This window comes from Martes martes, assembly GCF_963455335.1.
Source record: "Martes martes genome assembly, chromosome: 10".
Taxonomy (NCBI): domain Eukaryota; kingdom Metazoa; phylum Chordata; class Mammalia; order Carnivora; family Mustelidae; genus Martes; species Martes martes.
The window spans coordinates 60,633,093-60,654,202 of NC_137898.1; the positions used below are offsets into that span (position 1 = coordinate 60,633,093).

Sequence of the window (21,110 nt, forward strand, 5' to 3'; positions counted from 1 at the left end):
TTGTTAAATACGGATTCACTTCTCTTTCCTTGAAGATAGCTCCTGGCTCATTGGCACTCTCTCTAGCATAGCTCCTTTTGGAAGTCTTGGTGATTTCATTATCCAAATAGATGATGGGTTCTGATTCTCTGGCTTCTCTTCTGATCGTTTTATTTTCTACCATGTCTTAAACGCTTATTTTCTGGACATATCCTAGACTTGGCTGATAACTAATTACCTTCAATAATTTCAGTTTTGAGTATCCCGCTTTCTGATTCCTCTTTTCCTGGTTCTCTTGTCCCAGTGGTTCTTCAGCCCCAGTGCCATCCTTGATTCATTGAGCCTCCCAGCTTTTTCATTGTCCCTTTTTTCCTTCATTGTCTCAGTTTTCCCTTACCCAATTTATATTCCATGGCATTGCTATAGTTTAGTTACTCTCACTGTCCTAGAGCATCTTTGATACCTTCTCCTCTGTCCTCAAACCTACCCTCCTCTCCCGTCTTTACTGTCAGCCTCTTTTTGTTGCTGAGATCGAAGCAGTCAGAAATCTCCCATCATTACCTGCTTGCAGTGCTCTTCAGAGTCTGTTTCTTCCTGAGTTTCTGTCTGTTGCCTTCTGTCAATTTGTCTACTAGATTCTCTCCCTTCTCATTTACTTGATGTTTGCCTTTCTGCTGGATCATTCCTTGTGGCATGCAAACATGCTGTCATTTCTCCCAACTAAAGAAAATTGGTTTTGTTCCTCTTTTTCTCCTCACATGGTCTTATTTCTCTGTCCCTTTTTTCTTCTCTCGCTATCTCTTGGATCTGCTTGTCTTTATTTCTCTTTTCTCATCTTATTCAACCAGCATTTGATAGTGGATTACTCTCTCCTTGTTATACTTGTCTTTTTTTTAAACTAGGTTTCTAGGATACCATAATCTTCTAATTTTCTTCTTAATGTCTGCTTTTTAGTCTCCTTTGTGATGCCTCTAAAGTTGAAATGCCACTAGTGCTTGTTCCTAGTGCCTCTTCTCTATCTATATACACTCACTAGGTGTAATCTTATCTAGAATTTCAAGACTTTAAAATATCATCTATATGATGAAGATCTCTGAATTTGTATTTTCATCCTAGACCTCTGTCCTGAACTCCCAGCTACATTCTAGTTTCCTGTTTGACCTCGGATCCTAATAAGCATTTCAAAATCCACGCATTCAAAATCTAACTCTGCTGTCCCTCATCCAAACCTGCATTCCCCCCAGGTTTCCCCATCTCAATAAATGGCACTTCCATCCTTCTAGTTACTCAGGCCAGAACTCAGTCATTTTGACTGCTCTCTCAGTCTTTCCAGTAGTCTGTCAGCAAATCCCATCAGCTCTGCTTTCTAAATATAGCAGTCTGACCACTTCCATCTCTTCTGCTACCTCATCTCTCAATTAGGTTACTATAATAATGTCTTCATGGACCTCCGCAGCTGCTCTCCCTGCTCATAGTCTATTTCCAGTACAGCAGCCAGAGTGATCTTTTTAGAACGGAAGGCATATCCTCCGCTCCAAACCATGTCACTCAGAAAAATCTAAATCCTAAGCCTATCTTAGAAATCCATACTTATGTGTTCCTCTGCACACATAATGCACATACCCTCCTTATCTCTGTGGCTTCCTCCTCTCTAATATCATTCTGTTCTTTAGATGTTCCAAGCGTGTTCTTGCCCTAGGGCCATTGCATTTGCTGTGAACTCTGCTTGGATTATTCTTTTTCCAGATAGCTTGTTCTTCTCTGCTTTAGGGCTCTGCTCAAATAACTGCTTAGTGAAGCCTTTCCTGCCTACTATATTTAAAATATCATATTTTTTATTTTATTGCTGATTCTTTCATATACACTAAAGTAAAAGTCCCAAAAGGCAGAGTTTTGCCTCTTACGTTCACTGCAGTATAGCCTGAGCATCTGAAACTGCCTGACATGTAAAGTTAGGACTGAATGAATATATAATTATTCTTACAATTATTCTATAATAATATATTGTTAGATTTTTCTGAGAATATTTTAGATGTAATTATATGTTGTGTAATTGTATAATAAGTTGTATACTACGTAATATAAAATAAATATTAACTAAAGTGCATCAGATCACAACTCATCAGATCATGTCCTACCATCAGAGCCGTGGAACTGCCGGTGGAACCGGGCCTAAAAGTTCTGAGATTACTGTAAAATCAATTAATAGCTGCTGGCTGGAGTTTGAGAAAAATTTTGAGGTGTTGAAAATGGTTTAAGGACTTCCACTCATAGCTCTCCAGGTTGGGAATAACTGGCTAGATAACAGTTTTGTTGTGTTTTTTTTTTTTTTTTTTAGTATGGTTGACACAGTGTTACAGTAATTTCAGTTGTACAACATAGTGATTTAGCAGCTCTGTAGTTAGCTCACCGCTAGTGTAGCTACTGTCTGCACTGTGCAATGTAGTGCTGTTACAGTACAGTGACTATACTCCCCATGCCGTGCCTTTTATCACTGTGACTTACTCATTCCATACCTGGAAGCCTGTATCTCCCACTCCCCTTCACCCATTTTGCCCATCTCCCCAGCCACCCTCCCTCTGGCAACAGTCAGTTTGTTCTGTGTATTCACAGGTCTGATTCTGCTTTTTGTTTGTTTGTTAATTCATTTGTTGTTGTTGGGTTTTTTTTTTTTTTGGATTCCACATATAAGTGAAACGATGTTATATTTCTCTTTCTCTGGCTTATTTAATTTAGCATAATACTTTCTAAGTCCATCCATGTTGTCTCTCACAAATGACAAGATCTTGTCCTTTGTGACTGTGTAATATTCCATTGTGTATATACACCACACCTTCTTTATGCATTTATTGATGGACACAGTATCTGAGTTGACACTGCTTCCATATCTTGGCTATTGTAAATAATGCTGCAGTAAATACAGGGGTGTATGTATCTTCAAATTAGTGTTTTCATTTTCTTTGGGTAAATACCCAGTAGTGGAATTACTAGATCATATGGTATTTCTATTTTTAATTTTTTGAGGACCTTCCATATTGTTTTCCATTATAATTAGCTGCACCAATTTACATTCCTACCAACAGTCCGAAGTGTTCTTTTTCTCCACATCCTTACCAACACTTGTCATTTCTTAGACAATAATTTATTGAGCTATGATTTTTTTGAGTGCTGGTTAATAATAGGCACTGTTTTAACAACGACGGTGATCCTGAAAACTGGGTGGTAGTTTTCCTGTTTTAAACATGCAGAAACAGAGGCTTCAGCAGTTGCTTTCTCTAAAGGTAGTAAAAGCTTGACAGTCCACTGAATGTGCCCTAATTAAATGGAAACAGAAACAAACAGGTCACAGTCAGGGGGAGGAACGTCATCCTGCCAGAGGTTGATTTTTATAAACCCTCTTGAATGGGTGGAGATGGCGAAGGCCTTGAAAGTACCTTAGGGTATAGGTAAGGAATCTCAGGAATTCATGTAGTAAAAGATATTTCTGGCCTGGAATATGGGTAGAACCTGAAACTCGATTGATTACAGAGAACAAGGACTGAGCAGCCTGGAATTGGTGAACATCTCTGGAAAACAAAGGTTCTTCATTTTTTAATAAGATTTGGTGCCAAGTGGGGCGCCTGGATGGCTCAGTGGGTTAAAGCCTCTGCCTTCGGTTCAGGTCATGATCCCAGGGTCCTGGGATCGAGCCCCGCATCGGGCTCTCTGCTCAGCAGGGAGCCTGCTTCCCCCTCTCTCTCTCTGCCTGCCTCTCTGCCTACTTGCAATCTCTCTCTCTCTCTCTGTCAAATAAATAAATAAAATCTTAAAAAAAAAAAAAAAGAAATTAAATTTAAAAAAAAAAAAAAAAAGATTTGGTGCCAAGTGCCAAGCTAGGAATAGAAAAATAAATAAGATGGAATTCTTATCCTTAAGAATCTCTGAGTTTAATGAAGAACACAGATGCTTAAACATCTTCCAGTAGATAATTTTTTTTTTAAAGGATTTTATTTATTTGGCAGAGAGAGGTCACAAGTAGGCGGAGAGGCAGGCAGAGAGAGAGGGGGAAGCAGGCTCCCCGCCGAGCAGAGAGCCTGATGCGGGGCTCGATCCCAGGACCCTGAGATCATGACCTGAGCCAAAGGCAGAGGCTTAACCCACTGAGCCACCCAGGCGCCCCTCCAGTAGATAATTTGATTGACAGCATGGGAGCCTAGCATTAGACCTGGCATATGCTAGGTGTTCAGTATCTGAGTTAACAATTGATGGTATGGTGACAATTGATGGTGTATGACAAAGGAGAAACATCTGACCCATTTTGGGAAGGGTATCCCAGAAAAGTTTATGCCTTAATATTAACAAATGGGAATAGTCAGGTGAGATTAGAGAGAAGTGTCTACTAGGAAGACCCTTCTAGCATAACAAGTTTAAGGTTCAGAGGTAGGAGGTGGGCCACATAATTTAATGGTCTATGACAGGGTAAAGGAGGTGCACAGTAAGTAAGGCAGACATGGCAATACCTATGAATCAGAACTCATATCATTTTTTTTTTTTTAAGATTTTACTCACTTATTTGACAGAGATCACAAGTAGGCAGAGAAGCAGGCGGGGTGGGGGGGAAAGCAGGCTCCCTGCTGAGCAGAGAACGCAATGCGGGGCTCGAATCCAGGGTCCTGGGCTGAAGCTGAGCTGAAGACAGAGGCCTTAACCCACTGAGCCACCCAGGCGCCCCCAGAACTCATATCTTGAAGGCGATTAGGGACCCCTGGATTTTTTTTTTTTAAAAAGGATCGATCTGCATGTTACCTCTATCACCAGTAGCCAGCTCAGCTCTGTTCTTCAAAAACACTTGATGCTCTAGTGTTACTTGTTGAATCTCTGTGTTTGGTTTTTGATTTATTATCTTTGCTTAGGTTCGATGACAAATACACTTTGAAGTTGACCTTCATCAGTGGAAGAACAAAGCAGCAGCGAGAGGCCGAGTTCACCAAGTCCATTGCTAAGTTTTTTGACCACAGCGGGACACTGGTCATGGATGCATACGAGCCTGAAATATCCAGGCTCCATGACAGCCTTGCAACAGAAAGAAAAATAAAATAGCCAGGTCTAAAAGCAACCATCTTTGCTGGATCATGCTGAATTTCATGGTGAGGGAGAAGGAAACAGAACTTAAAATGGATAAAGTAAGATATGTTTAAAATGTCCCTATTTTGTCCTGAAATTTTAGTCCATTCTGGATAAATGGGATTTTCTAGTCCAGATATGAGAAGTTGTAGCTCTGATATCTGCCTTTTGCTTTGGTCTGCTAATTGCATTGTTTTGATTTGCTTTTCTGGAAAAGCACTTTTGCTAGCAGCCATGCAGACTTTGTTCTTCATACCTAGTAGTCTATATTGTATAGCTTTGTGCCATGCAGCATTTAAAGACTCAGTTTTTAAAATTGTTAACCTGTTGCTGACTTTATTGTGTTAATTCCTATTTCAATAGCTATTTCTCATAATTCAGGATACAACTTCTTGTGTATGACAGTTTTCCTTCACACACCATTTTTGTGGGTGTGTATATATCTGACTTGGGGGGAATTGGGAAAAAAACACAGCTTTTTAATTTGTTTAAAACAGACGTTCTGTTACATTTTGTGCTCTTAACCAATTAAAGAAGCCAGTGGCATTTTTAATTTTAATTTTCTAGTTTTCCACTAGTATAGCCCTGTTGATTTGTTTGTGCCCTTTATTAACTGCCATTTTCTAAAATTTTTTTCAATAAAAGGAAAGAAGATGTGAAAAAATGGAGTCATAGTCTTGATGGAAGAAACAGAGCAGCAAGTGTTAACAGTCTTACAAGATAGGTTCCTTTTGTTTTTAGGCTGTTTTACTGGTCAGAAACCTGTGCATACCTGTAGGTGAGGAACTGCTAGCTTTCCAGGGATAACAATTATGACACTCAGTACTTGGTGCCAGCCAGTGTGCCAAGTGCTTGATGTGCATTAACTCACTGATGCTCATAACAGCCCTAAGAAGCAGGTGCTGTTGTTATCCCCATTTTATAGATGAGGAAAGTGAGGCACAAAAGTTGAATAATTTGTCACACAGCTGGTGTTGGAATTGGATTTAACCCTGGTTTTTCTGGCTCCAGAGTTGTGAGTTGGTATCTTTTTTAGTACTTTCCCACTATAGCAGAGGAGGACTGGGCACTTGACTAAATCCTCTAATCTTTGGGAATATTGGCCCTCTAGCTTACAAAAGTACAATTCTAGCTGAGCCCAGTACCTAAAACTATATTCAGTTTATAAGAAATTAATGCTTATCACATTTTCCTGTGGGAATGTTGCCCTATCTAGTACCACACAGTGGGGGATTATGAAACATCTCTGGATGGAAGTCGAAGCCTTGGATTCCATATACTCTTTACTCTTACAAACCTTGGGTAAGTCACGAAATTCTCTGAGCTCCTAGTTTCCTTTTTTTTAAGGTGATAATCCTTTTCTGTCAGCTGCTTGGAGCTTTCGAAAGTGTATAGTTGGATAATCGTATTTTTATAATGAAGGAGTTACTGTTAGGCAGGGGAGTCCCAGGGCTTGTGGGTATAGGGACTAACCCTCTCCATGATGATTCTTTTGAGTTCTGTCATACCAGGTGTACCTTTTTCTTTACATCACAAATACGTGTCCGTTTTTGGTTTTGTTTTTGTTTACAAAAACTGAATTATGTTGAAATATGTCTTGTAGTTTTTGTTTTTTCTTGCTCCTTTCCCCCATCTGTAATTTGTTTTTTAAACTTAATATTTCTATCTTTTGCGCGTGAGAGTGTGTGTGAGATTTTATTTATTTGAGAGGGAGAGAGTGAGTGAGTGAGCGCACAAGAGCAGGGGAAGGAGAAATAGCTCCCACTGACCAGGAACTCCAAAGCGGGGCTCAATTCCAGGACCCTGAGCTGAAGGCACAGCTGAGCCACCCAGGTGCCCCTAACTTAATATTTCTTAGGTACTTTCCCTGTCAGTGTATATATAGCAAACTCATTTAATAGCTGCATAATATATCATACCAGTATAAACGTTTTAAATTTAACTATTTCCTTATTGAAAGATATGTTTACTTTCTAGTTTTTCACTATCCCAAGGGAGGTGTGGGTTTGGGAGAGAGAGGGAAAAAACAGCTCCTCAAGTGACAGAGACAAGAGACCTGGGTTGTTTCCAACTTTATTCTAGAGACCTCTGGTAAATCTCATTCCTTCTCAGGAATGTGTCTGAACCTGTCAAGAGGTTTTAGATCATGTATGTTTTGAGATGATTAAAGCTCTTTACCTCCCAGAAATGCCCACATAGAAAATACTTCTTAGGAGCATGAAGATAAGAGTGCTGTAATCCCTTTAGTCTGCCCATAAACTCCGCTTCGAGATTTCCTGGGCTGCATGGATCTCTTAAGGTTTTTCCCTGACTCCAGAAACCATTTGAGGCAATATGATATTCTAAATAAAGAACTGGAGTAGCAGCCCAGCCATGTGTTGCACTTGGTCACCCACCTCACTGCCACATTTGTGGTATTTTAGGACAGTTTCCTCTCACTTGAGCAGGCTCAAGCCTCAGCATCGGTTTGTGGGCTTTTGGGTTTGTGGAGCTGCAGAGCACCACTGGCTGGGTCTCAGCACCTCCATTGGCCAGTGGTCATTCCAGCCCCTTTGAGTGCCCCTGGACTGCTCCTTTCCCTCTGTTAGGTCTGCGGCACCCCTCCACCAGCACACCCTGACATCCAGCACATTCTCCTCCTGGCTCTCAACTCTTCACACCCGCCTAGAATGGATTTGGGTCTTCCAAAATAGTTAAGACTAAGAGGAAACTGGGAAAAGATGTCTAATGTTCACTATTTGCAAATTTCAGTTGCTAATGTGTATTGATGTTTGGTGCTTTTATATATTTTTAGAAACTGTCTTTTTGCTTCAGAACAACCTGAGGGAATGGCAGAAAATGCAAAGTTCCTTTGAACACACACCAGTTATATTTTTCCCTGGGCCTAGGTTCCTCCTCCATTGAGAATCCTCTCTCTGTTTACTTCTTATCCACCCCTGGCTAGACACCCCTCTCCCTACCCCAAACTTTGTCTCCCCAATGGAAATCATCTGAGAAAACTGCTAAATCACAATATATTTTCTAGAATGTATCGGTGTCCCCACTGATAGCCTCTTAATAAGTAGAATATTTTTTTTAAAAGAATTTATTTATTTGACACACAGAGAAAGATCACAAATAGGCAGAGAGTCAGGCAGAGACAGAGGAGGACAGCAGGCTCCCTGCTGAGCAGAGAGCCTGACTCAGGACTTGATCCCAGAACCCTGAGATCATGACCTGAGCTGAAGGCAGAGGCTTTAACCCACTGAGCCATCCAGGCGCCCCTTAAGTAGAGTATTCTTAACAACTCAGCTGAAAGTACACATGCTCAGATGACTTCTGATAACCACAACTATGAGAATGATGTCAAGGATTCACAGCCTTTTTTTGTGCCCTGGATATTTTGACAGTTTGGTGTTGTCTATGGCCCTCTACTCAGGGTGGTGTTTTAAATACATAAATACATTATTGCCTGTTATAATGAGGATTGGGGAGTACTGGGGAAGTAGGTTCAAGGACAGTTGCTCAGAAGGTGCCTTGGTTGTTGCTTACTTTCCTATGGGCAGGAGGATTTCCTCACTAATCTGGCAGCCTTGTCTCCGCCCTATTGCAACTACTGACGCTAATATTAGTCACTAATATTCATCGTGAGTGGGCAGCAGGTTTCTCATTTCAGACAGCAGCTATGGAGACATACACCTACATGAACATGAAGAGAGGTAAATTCCCTACTTCCATGGGCAGAAACCAGGTGAATTGTTAGAACTTAAGCTGGTTTGCTTGGGAGAGAAGGGATTTGGGTACAAAATGCTATTAAAGAAGAATGGCAACTTTTTTGTCTTGCAGCCAGATCTCTCCTACAGTCTATCAGGCCAACCTTAGATCTGTTCAGAGACCACAGTAAAGAACTCGAAACTTTTTGCCATGGATCTTGTCTCCTATGCAGGAGCTTTGGCCCTTTAGGGGAGATTTCCCTGTGATGAACAAACCCTATGACAATGGGAAACCATTGATGAGTATTGAATAGTATTTTCTGGATTTAGTTTGTAATGCTTTAGAAGGTGACCCACTGGAAAATGAGAAACTATTAGAAGAGGCAGTCTGCCATGAGCCCTGAGCACCCCTGCTTGTTTTTGCTTTGTATGAATGTAAGACCCTGACCCCTTCCTGGGGCATATCTCAGTGTTCTGTTGACAGTGGGCAATCTTGATAGATGAAATAATGTCTCTTCCCAAGGAGCAGGTTTCCCTACTGTGCATTATAAAAATGTTGAATCCCCCAAACTCAGGGTTCCTTTCCTGTGACATATCCCCCTACATGTGTAGGCATCCGTGTAGGGCTACCCCAAGTCAACTTTTGTTGGGAGAGCATGGAGAACTGGGACAAACATGCTCACGTTGCTTCTTGTAAGCATAAAGTTCTTTTTCTGTAATCTGGGAGTCTCATGTCTTTCACCAGTATCCATGTCTCACTAGTTGCAAGTAGGATAAGATTCCGGACCTTTCACAGATTACCCCTTTAAAAAGTTGGACAGCCAGGGACACCTGGGTGGCTGAGCGTCCAACTCTTGGTTTCTGCTCAGATCATGATCTTGGGCTCATGAGATCGAGCCTCACGTCAGGCTCTGCACTGGGCGTGGAGCCTGCTTAAGATTCTCTCCCTCTCAAAAAAACAAAAACAAAAATTGGACAGCTAGGAGACTACTACTGAGCTATTGCTGAAACAATATCCGACCCATGGAAGCCTGGTAAGTGGCTTACACCCCCATTTGGGGTTATGTGAACTTAGATGTGAAACTAACAAAAAGTGCAACAGCCTTCCCTTGTCAAATGGAAATGATTTGTTCTGGAGATGCAGTCAGCTGTCCATCTTAGTTTCATGTGAAGAAGTGATAGTCACTCCTTTGGAAGAACTCTGTTCCCACTCAGCTGCCTGAAGCAAAGCCACTGGCTCAATAGGACACTGGATTCAGAGACTTCCCTAATCAAATGCCTGGGCCCTGTTCACTGATGGTCCAGCTAAATTAAGAGCTGATGGTGTCAAGTGATCATTCTGGAAACTGACTACAGTGAAGGCTGATCAGTACATGGACTGAATTGAAAACTTACTGTGTCCTAGACAATCCCTAGAGACCAGACATGTTACATTTTTACTAACTCAGGCTATTGCCAATGGCCTAGTCTTCTGGTCTGTCACTTGGAAGACTGTCAGATTAAAGGCACTCTTCTTGGGGGCTACAAACTAAAAATGAATTGCAGTTATTGAACTGTCTGGGTCACATGTAGATGCCCACCATGGGGGTTCATTCTTGATGAGACCAACTGGGAATCAAGCTGCTGATGGAGCCTGATTGCCACCATCAGTGCCTGGATTCATCATCATACCAGATACGCCCTTACATGCACCATCATAGCCTGGGCACAGAATAAAATATTTATGCTTCTGATGCAGAGGTCACCACTACAGGCCAGGCTTGTGACTCCTATTAAAAGTCTTCTTTGTCTAACCATGAGTGAAACCACATAGTACAGGCATAGCCTTCACCCACACCCGTCTGACTGACTCTGTTAGACATTTGGTTCCCTCTTGGGGTTATCAGTAGTGCCTCAACACTGTTGACACATTTTCAGGTTAGAGTTTACAGTGTTGCTGTTCTAGTCAATCAGCCAACTCCAACCACACTGTTTTGATTTTGAAACTAATTTGTCTCGTGTTTCTGTTTTTCCTGACTACATACAATCTGACAATGGTGAATCTTTTATTGCAAAAATCACTCAAAAGAGGGCAGATAGTTAAGGTCTTTGATGGACCTTACACTCCTCCATCCACAAGCATCGACTATCGTATGTTGGGACTGCCTACTCAAAAAATGTACTCAAGGGCGCCTGGGTGGCTCAGTGGGTTAAAGCCTCTGCCTTTGGCTCAGGTCATGATCTCAGGGTCCTGGGATCGAGCCCCACATCGGGCTCTCTGCTCAGCAGGGAGCCTGCTTCCTCCTCTCTCTCTGCCTGCCTCTCTGCCTGCTTGTGATCTCTGTCTGTCAAATACATAAATAAAATATTTAAAAAAAAATGTACTCAAAAGATTTCTACTACCTCATCCTGATCAATACACCTTTGTAAGGCAGTTTGGCCACTGAATATGGCTGTCCCCAGAAAGCAGTCATTTCCTTGTTACATACTGGAATTCTCCAGAAAAGAAGAACCAACAGTTTGTGTGTATATAAACAGATGTATTATAAGAAAATGGCTCACATGATTATGGAGGCTGAAAGGTCCCATAATCTGCCATTTGCAAGGTGGAGACCCAGGAGAGCCAGTGGTATAATTCCAGTCTAAATCCGAAGGCATAAGAACCAAGAGAACTGATGGTCTAAGTTCCAGTCCAGAAACAAGGACTCATGTTCTAGCTTGAAGACAGGCAGACAGAATGAATTCTCCCTTAACCCAACTTTTGTTCTATTTGGGTCTCCAACATTGGACAGGGCAGTTTACTTAACTGAGTCTACTGAGTCAAATAGTAATCTCATCAAGGAACACCCTCTGATGGACCCAAAATGATGTTTAACCAAGTATCTGGGGACCTTGTGCCCCAGTCAAAGTGACATGTAAAATTAACTATCATAGCTGCTAATGGTGCAGTGATCAGAATGAGAAGGGCTGGAGAGTATTGTGTAGATGTATTCCGAAAATTCAGTATTCTGCCCTGACTGTTGCTAGGCGTGATGTTATCTTTGCCATAACAACATTCACAGGCCTGCCTTGTTGCTACGACTTCCAGGTGGCAGTCTGGCCAAAGCAGGCTAGAATATTCTCATTCAGTTCTGGTTCAGGCACCTGGATTCTCATGTTGGTTTGACATGATCCTATATCATGACATTTGGAAAAAGAGTCACCCTTGAAGCCTTTGTCTCAAAGGAAAATGGGCAAGTACAACTCTTCCAAACTATCGCAGACTCCTTAAACTTGAGTGACTGCTGGCTTTGACATCTGCTTCTAGATGGCTCTCACCATAATTTAGTATTTAACCTACTGAGAAGTCTTATCAGAAGCATCAGGTGCTGTGTCCGCTCCCATACCTCTCCTGCAAAACAAGTCACAACCTGTAGATGTCTCCCTAATTCGCATTCTAATAGCTATTGCTCTGTTTCCCTGTGGGGTGGACTAATGCCACATGGCTGGTGCTGTGGACCTGTGGGAGAGTTTGGGCCAACTGCCATCAGGCAGTCTTTCCAAAAATAAGGACTGGTTTCAATTATTCTAAGTTAAGGGGAACTCTGAAGGCTTCCAGGTGCCCCGGTGGCCTCATTAGTGACACTGTCAACCTGTTCCCTGAATAATGTAAGTCCTCCTTGGGAGGCCCCAACAGTTGTAAACAGGTATCACATATGCCCTCAGGACTATAACTTCTGTGTGGAGGCCAGGCATTAGCTTGCCCCCCTCCCTGAAAACATGGTGCCTTGCACCATAGGGAGGATCATTAGCAACTTTTAAATGTTGTAGAAGCACTACCATTGGATCATGTATCCCTGAGATGACTGTGGAGATTGCGCCAAAATTAGGCTACCTTTGGTTATGTGGAGGAGCTTTCTGGAGGGGTGGCTTATTTATACACATTCTGCAAGAAGTTATCCCTATCTTGAGAGTCATCTTATTTGAAATGTTGATACGGAATTCGCCCCTGACTTTAGCTGAAGCCATCAATTATACCATCTCAGCTCTGGAAGACATTCAGGGGAGTCTCAGCTCATTGGCCAATGTGGTTATGGGTGACAGAATGGCCCTCGACTTCTCTGTGGGCCAAGGTAGGTCTCCAATCACAAGTATATCCTGCTGTACCTGAATTAATCCCTCAGGCTGGGTATAGAGCCAATACAGGAATTAGAGAATGCCACCGGCTTTCTAAGGCAGACCTTGATGGCTTGTGGTTGGGTTTTTTTGGATGTCATTTTTCTAGCTATTTGAGTTCTGGCCCTTGATCGAGTTCTGACCAATTCTGCAGATTGGTCTCATCCTGTTGCTTGAAGTTCTGTTGATAGAATGCTAATTAAATTCTGTATGAAACCATTAGAATGGATTTGGTCCCATTTCTGTCAGATTAATCAGTGGCCAGTAGAAAATTCATCAGAAGTCATCTGTACAAGTTGCTGTGAGGGCTGGAAGAGGAGTAACTTAAAGCATGGAAGCCTGAGAGGTTCTCATATAGGAAGTGAAACCTGTTTGATCTGAGCCATGAGTGAGAACTAGTGCCACATGTGTCCGTTTTACAGATGTGGAACCTAAGGCACAGAAGTTAAATAACTTGCCAACGTTACTGAGTTTAGGAGTGGGAAGTCAAGGTTTAAATCTCTTCCCCTCCAGATATAGCAATTGCTACTCACTTTCAGGCATAAGACTGAGACCACCAGTCAAAGAAGAATTGAGAAAAATTTGGCATTAGCTTTAGATATTTTTCTTAAATTGACTAGTTGAGTGATCTACAGCGTTGGTGATTGTGAGTTTGAAGTCTGGGTGAAGAACCCTAGGACTTTCTATGAGCCAATTTTTGAAAACGAAGGTATTTAGAAAAAAAAATTTAATAAAACTGAAATATTTTCAACAATAAGATTTAAAGAAGAATAAAGCAAACCACCTTAAGATAAATTACCAATACAATTGAAGTCCTTAATCAGGACTTCTTATCCTTATCAGGTCCTTATCCTTCATGAGGTCCTACTCCCTGCACTCCCAGAAATAACTACTACCCTGAATTTACTGTTTATTATTCCTATGCATGTTCTTCATGTCCATCCATTAATATATGTTATTGTTTTATATGTTTTAAAACTATACATGGGGGACGCCTGGGTGGCTCAGTTGGTTAAGCGGCTGCCTTCGGCTCAGGTCATGATCCTCAGCGTCCTGGGATCGAGTCCCACATCGGGCTCCTTGCTCGGCAGGGAGCCTGCTCCTCTGTCTGCCAGTGCTCGCTCGCTCTCTCTCTGACAAATAAATAAATAAAATCTTTAAAAAAATAAAATAAAACTATACATGGTATTTGGTTAATGATTCCCAAGAGTAGCCCTAGGTTCACAGACCTGCTAGAAGGACTCACAGGACTCAGCATTATTGTTGGACTCACAGCTAAGATTTATTACAGCAATGTAGTAAGGGCACATGGGATCATAAGAGAAAAAGACACAAGCGGAGTCTGAAAGAATCCATGTGTAGTATTTCTTATGATTCTCCCTCTTATTGAGGGGTTGCACTAAGCGCACTTTCCCACCAGCAAGGAAAATGCAGCTTGTGTACCATGTTTCTGTCTAGAGAATCTGTTAGAGACTCAGCACTCAGAGTTTTATTGAGGGCTGGTGTGTGGACACCCTCTCCTAGCGTGTACCAAAATTCCAGACTCCCAGAAGAAAAGCAGGTGCTCAGAATAAATCGTATTGTGTTCAGTCTGTGCACAGTCTACACTGATTAATTGGAATTCTAGTGTAGAAAGAGCTGTCCTCTCTCCTCCATTTATTCAATTATATCAATATGAACTCATGGGTTTTTATTCAGTGGCTTGTAATACTACTATTTTCGCACTCAATATATAATCATGCACACACATTTAAAATTATATATATAATTTTTATTTTTTTAAGGGCGGGTGTCCATTGCTCTAGATCTCCCGTCCTTTTTGCGGAGTCCTCGCTTGGCGGCCGGAACCTTTTTTTGGCTCTCAGGCTGTCCGGGGAAATTTTAGGCGGTGATACCTATCAACTGACAGGCGACCCAATAGATAAGAGCGTGGGGCTAGGGGATTGAGGGGAGGGAGGGAAGGAGGGGGAGGAAACAGAAGGGTGCGGGGCGGAGCCAGGGAGCTCCGCGGCCTGTGGGACCCGCGATAGGCCCAGGGCCTGGACCAAACTCAGGACTGCGCTGGAGCGGGTGGTGGCCGGAGAGGAAGGGGCAGATCCCATATCGCTTCTGGAATGCTGCTAGAGGCGAGAGACCGAAAGCACGGCCGCGACCGGGCGGAGAGGGGGCGGGGCGGGGGCGGGGCCTCGACTGCGTTCGTCCCGCCGGGCGGGGCTGAGTCTGGGGAGGAGCCAACGGCAGGTCCAACGGCCGGCTGTCGGCGGCCTCCGAGCGTCCCCGCCCCCGCTTCCCGGCCTGCTATTCGGGGCGTCTGGGGTCTGTCGGTCTCCCCGCCTCCCCGTGGGTTTTGTCGCCCTGTTTCTTTAGTTTTCGTGGCTTGCTTCCGAGCCCTCCGCAGTCTCGCTCTCTCCACTCCCACCCCCCGCCTCCGTCTCCCCAGCCTGGGTCATTTCTCCCGCGCTTCGGTGTCCGAGACCTGAGGGCTGCCCGGCTCTGCCCGGAGAGATGGAGGAGCCGGGGTCCCGCGAAGGTGAGCGGCGCTGCGACACTGCAGAGATTCCCCAAAAGTGGGGCACTGTGAGTGTGGGGACGGGTTCGGCGGCACCGTCTGGGCTTAGGAAATCCAGTCTGGGGAAGAATATTGAGTCAGAGCCACGCAGTCGACTAGGATCTCAGACGTGGCCAAAGAGTATTATTGGCTGGTCTATTTTTGTTTTCCTTCCAGTGAAGCCGGACCTAAACCTTAGAGTTACCATTTTAGAGATGAAAGGGAACTGAGCCTGGGCCAACCCTTCTTTCTAGAGAGGGGTGTGGGGGTCGTAGAGAGTCCCCAGCTGGAACTTAAGGGACCTGAATCTTGGTCCAGGTTTGCTACTGACCTATTGACTGGCCTTCTACAAGCTGTTCCCCACTGTAGGCCAGAGTTTTCCCATGTGTACAGTGAGAGGGGTTTGGAGTCCTGGATCTCCAGGCCTGACAAAGGATGGGTGCTGTTTAAGTATGAGTTGTGAGGAGTAAATAAATGAGTTAGGGAGGTCTTCTTCTGGGGTTCACTGGAAGCTGCCTGGTGCACTGAATTAACTGGAGTCTTTGGAATTACATTGTTCATTACAGTGCCGAGAAATAGGTGGCATTATCCCCTTTACAAGTGAGGAAACAGAGGTACAGAAGTAAGTCAGACTTCAAAGTCCAGGCCCCACTATACTCTTTCCCATTAAGAGAGCAGGGAGGACTCGATTGATAGGTGATCATATGGAGCAGCAATTAATAACTTGTGTTCTCGGCTAAAATGACCAACTCCAAAGCAGAACTCTGATTCTTCTCTATCCTTCGTTTCCAGTATATAGTTTGTGTGAGCCACTGTCATCAACATATTCAGTATAATCATAATTCATAAAAATTAATAAATAATAACAAGTAATGATAGTGATTCCAGTTGTTATAGGGATAGCAAAGCCATAAGTGAAATTGTGAAGACCTCAAAATTTATAATACTTTTACTTACATAGTGCTTTAAAGTTTATAAGGCACTTTTGAGTGGTTCTTCATATTGGTCATCTTAGGTAGCTATTATCCGCATTTTACAAACAAGGAGTCCAGGACCGGGAGAGATTAAGTGACTCGAGTAAGGTCACACAGAAGTGTAGCTGGGATGCCAATGAGGTCCTCTTTGACAAGCTGTGCTTCTGCTTTGGTGCTCTCCCCCTTTCCTCTTCCTTTCCTTTTTCCTAGTCCCATCTCCCCACTCCATGCTTATCGCCCAGAGAATTTCTCTTTCCATGTTAACTAATAATCATGTGTTGATTGACGATTAACAGTGTTGGTAGTAACTCATAATTAGAGAGTTGGCTCATAAGAATTCAAAATATGATCTTTCCCAGAGACATAGAGGGATTTAAATGCTTTTAAGAAGGAGAGTTGTTAACTCTTACCATCATCATCATCCACGGATTTTAAGGAATAAAACTGCACTTGACCCTTGAACAACACAGGCTTGAACTTCATGGTCTCACTTATATAAGCATTTCTTTTCATAGATATAGTACAGTACTATAAATCCATTTTCTCTGAGTTGTGATTTTCTTAACATTTTTTTCCTCTAACATGATAAGAATACAGTATATAATACATATAACATACAAATTATGTATTAATTGACTTTATGTTATTGGTAAGGCTTCCAGTCAAGTGTATAGTATATTCATAGTTAAGTTTTGGGGGAGTCAAAAGTTATACATGAATTTATGGCTGCCAGGGTGGGGGTGGTCAGCACCCCTGGTTGCTGTGTTGCTGAAAGGTCAAGTGTAGAATGTGTATTGATTGACAGTCTGAAAATAATAACCACCATACATTGAGCTCATACTATGTCATGGGCTCTGTAACAGCCACTTTAACTTATTAATTTAATTCTCTCAGCTACTCTACTGAATTTTATACATGAAGATCCTGAAGCCTTAAGAAAGTTAAATAACAGATCCAAGGTCATGTAGTCCCTAGCGTTGCCCAAATCCTGTGTTCTTAACCATTAAAACAGCTTGGCTCCAGGACAGATGTTTACTCAGAAAAAGCTGGATCCTCTGTGGAGGAGAGCCTGAATTGAGGAGAGAGAGGTGTGCTCTAGCACTGTGGGAAGAAGACAGTTCTCACTTGCTTTTCAATTCTGCTACTGAGCGCCTAGAATTGGAGTGAGGAAAGGCTTTTCTTCTGGACCTTGGAGGCCACCCCCCAGCCCAGTCCCCCTCGTGATAATGAGCCATGGTTCTTCTTTCTTTTAAGTTAGGAACAAGTGAACACATGAATCATTCCTATGCCATCGATAAGTTTGTCTTGATTGACACTAGGCTCTATAGCCAAAAGCAGTACAACTTTTTCTTTCCGTTTATTACCTACAGGTTATGTGGGAGATTGGTCTAAAATGCATACTTGATCATGCCATTCCTCTGCCAAAAACTCTCGAGTGGCCCCCTCTCTGTGGGATAAACACCTTAATAAGATATCCAGCCTCTCCTGATCAGTCCCACCTTTGCACTCCACTATAGTCCTACCGCATGACCGATAGTCCCCCAGTTTACTCTGTTTTCTGTCCTTTATAGGCTTTTCACATCCACTCCCTCTGCCCTTTTCACCCCCTCCAACTGGCTGACCACCCTTTAGGATCCAGCTTGCCCATTCATTCAGTCATTCAACAGATATTCATCAAGTGCCTATCAATTACCAGGCATGGTTCTGGGTATAAAGATGTAGCGGAGAATAGAACAGACCAATCCCTGCCCTTCATGGGGCTTCTGTTCTGTAGTTTGTATTAAACAGGCATGATCTGGAGGATTAGTGGCATGGCCAAGAGAGCAGAGAGAGGGGAGAGGGAGGAGCAGGGCAGTTGTCAGAGAAGGCCACCTCAATTAGATGACATTTGAACAAAGCTGAAGGAGTTGAGGGAGTGAGCTCTTGGTTATCTGAAAGGAGAATGTACCAGAAAGGCACAGTGTAGGATATGAGACGGGAGCTCACTTGGCTGCCCTGATCTGGACAGATGCTCTTTTTCCGTTTTCTTCCACACTCTCATGTTTACCTCTCATGTGGCACGCACCGCATGACATTGTAATTGTCCGTGTATGTCTGTTTCCCTCACTTGGATGCGGATTTCTTGAAAGCAGGGACTTCTGATTCCTTTCTGTCGCTTCAGCACCTACCTTATGGCCAGACTTGGAGTGGGCACCCAGAAATACTTATTAAATAAATGAAAAAAGCCTTGTTTTTATAGCCTGACCATTTTTACAAGTGATTTATAAAAAGAAGGCTGGGATGACAGATGGTGAGAGAGGGGGAAAAGAAAAAATAATTCTAAGCCTGGTTTTGTCTGGTTTAACTCCTGTTCTGGGCCTCTGAGAAGTAGAGTACCTGATTTTCTTTGAGAAGTATATGTGGAGACTTCCATTTCAGCATTAATGGCTAGCTAACCCATACCATGGTGGATAAAATATAACAAAGTCCCTTACAGCTGAAATTGCAAGGAAATAAGAGAAATTCCCAGGGTCCTAGAAACCAAGCGTGAACTGAAAACCAGAGTAATTAGCCCCTTAACCTGAGCTCAGCTGCCCTGGATGTTCGCTAGTCTCCCCTACCTAGTAGTTTGGGCTTGAACAGACCTGCTGTTGCAGTGATTGCTACGATGGGCCCACATGGGTTAGGCTCTCAGGAACTGAGATCCCTGCATGAGGCTAGGTCCTTTGCAAGTCCACACCCTTTGATGGGGTGGACTAGGCAAAAAGGGTTCTCACTGCTGACATGGAGAGGTGGCAAAGAAGATTGCCTCATGTCCTAGGCTCTAGTAGAGGGAGAAAGTTTCCCCAGAGAATCGTTAACCACGGGCATTTCCACATGTGGATTTGGATTTATATTTACATTACCCAAATGGCCTAAGAACTCCAAAGAAATTGACATTAGAAACAGTCCAGGCCGGTGTTACCCCGGGATGCCTGGCAGAAGTACATGCACAAATCTCTGGAGAAACATACTGGGCACTGGCTGTGTAGGATTTCCATAGAGTCTGGAGGATAGATGTGTTCCACGAACATGTGTATTGCTTGCTTTATGCTTTTGAGACCGTGAATGTGACTTTGGATTAAAAAAATAAACATTTGAGTAAGTCTCTCCCTCCCTGTGTGTGATCTCCAGAAATGGGGTGATGGAGCGGAACTTGTACGCAGGGCAGCATTTGGGGGACGGACACACATTTAGCTGCCTCCTGTCCTTACAGAGGTCATGGAAGAAGTGACATCGTGCTCCTCCAACAGCCCTCTGTTCCAGCAGGAAGACAAGAGAGGGGTCACCTACCGGATCCCAGCCCTGCTCTACATCCCCCCCACCCACACCTTCCTGGCCTTTGCAGAGAAGCGCTCCACGAGCAGGGACGAGGACGCTCTCCACCTGGTGCTGAGGCGAGGGTTGAGGACTGGGCACTCGGTACAGGTGACTCCTCATCCCAGATCTGGCTCCGAGCCTCAGTCTCTCTCCACATTGCTTAGACTGCTTGAGGGTCTCTGCCCTTTCCTGTCCGCTCTGGAAAAGCCCTGTGTGGAAGGAAGGAAAAACAAACCCCCCAAAACAGTAAAAGCAATGGCTCTCACATGCTGAGTACGTTTGTGTGCCAGACCCATTTTGGATCCTCAGTAGCTACTCTGTGACATAGGAACAGTTGTCAGTCACATTTTACAGATAAGGAAACTGAGGCACAGAGACATTCCCACATGTTCAAGGTCACACAACTATAACGAAGCAGCAGAAGCAGGCTTTAAACTCCGTCTCAGATTCCAGGGGCCTCCGCGGTTCATTCAGATTCAGCTGACACGCGGTGTGCTTTTCGTTCACATTCTCTTTTGTTCTTATAAGTCACCCGGGGAAGTAAGCACTGTTAGTCCAGTTTTCTGGTGAGGGATCCTGGTCCTCCAGGAGGTAGGTAGCTTGTTCAAGACCACAGCTAGCAGATGGTTGGGGTAAGGAAAAAAATGATCCTCGTCTTCCTGCATGTTTTATGTGAGGCGCATAGCAGCCCCATAGTACAGGCGGAAATGGGATTAAAGTGGTTTGCCTCAGGCACAGGCATCCCAAGCAACAGAGCTGGCATTGGAGTTCTCATCTCTAAGGGGCTCACCTTCACTGAGTTTTTTAGAGGAGAGTGATTGCTGCCTCTGGGACTCTGGGACTCCCATTTGTCTTTTCTCCTGCAGAGCTGGCGCAAGTGTGGATCAATGAGACAATGAATTTGAGAGTCTTTTGTAAACAAACAAACAGACATAGATGTCTTTATAATAGGCCCTCTCATCCCCCTAAACCTGCCCTGGTTTTCTACCCACAGAAACATGACCACTTCTTACCAGACCATGCCTGTCCCATCACCTCACTGCCCAGCTGTTTCGCATTCACAGACCTGTACATTTTAGCTCCTTCTCCCTTCTCTGTATTTTATCACTTTCATTCCCTGACTTACCCGATTGTAGAATCTTGAAGTTAGAAGAATGATCAGTCTAACTTCTTGCCCAGTGCAGAGATCTTCTGTTTTCCCTTGGTAGCTACTAAGAGCTTAGTTAGGGGTTAAGCCCATGGCTTTGAAGTCAGGCAAGACCTAACCATTTAATGGCCGTGTGACCTTGGATTTGACTCTTCTCTGTTTCGTCATCTGTAAAATGTAATTAATAATAGCAG

The 21,110-nt window shown here is 43.4% G+C and overlaps 2 protein-coding genes across 3 annotated transcripts in view; both read left to right on the plus strand.

Annotated features, from left to right (window-relative positions):
* The window catches only part of SPCS2 (signal peptidase complex subunit 2), a 25,485-nt gene extending 18,730 nt beyond the window's left edge, over positions 1-6,755 (plus strand). Inside the window, exon 5 of the mRNA XM_080815293.1 lies at positions 4,872-6,755. Coding sequence (XP_080671419.1) covers positions 4,872-5,058 — 187 coding nt within the window. The 3' untranslated portion in view covers positions 5,059-6,755. The remainder of the gene's footprint in view (positions 1-4,871) is intronic.
* The window catches only part of NEU3 (neuraminidase 3), a gene marked incomplete at its 5' end in the record, with an annotated part of 25,611 nt that continues 10,758 nt past the window's right edge, over positions 6,258-21,110 (plus strand). The window contains 2 exons of one of the 2 annotated variants that reach the window (XM_080815291.1): positions 6,258-6,384; positions 19,666-19,877. In XM_080815291.1, coding sequence (XP_080671417.1) covers positions 6,258-6,384; positions 19,666-19,877 — 339 coding nt within the window. Of the gene's footprint in view, positions 6,385-15,237; positions 15,439-19,665; positions 19,878-21,110 lie in introns of those variants that run through there. The other variant, XM_080815292.1, reaches the window with a different exon arrangement.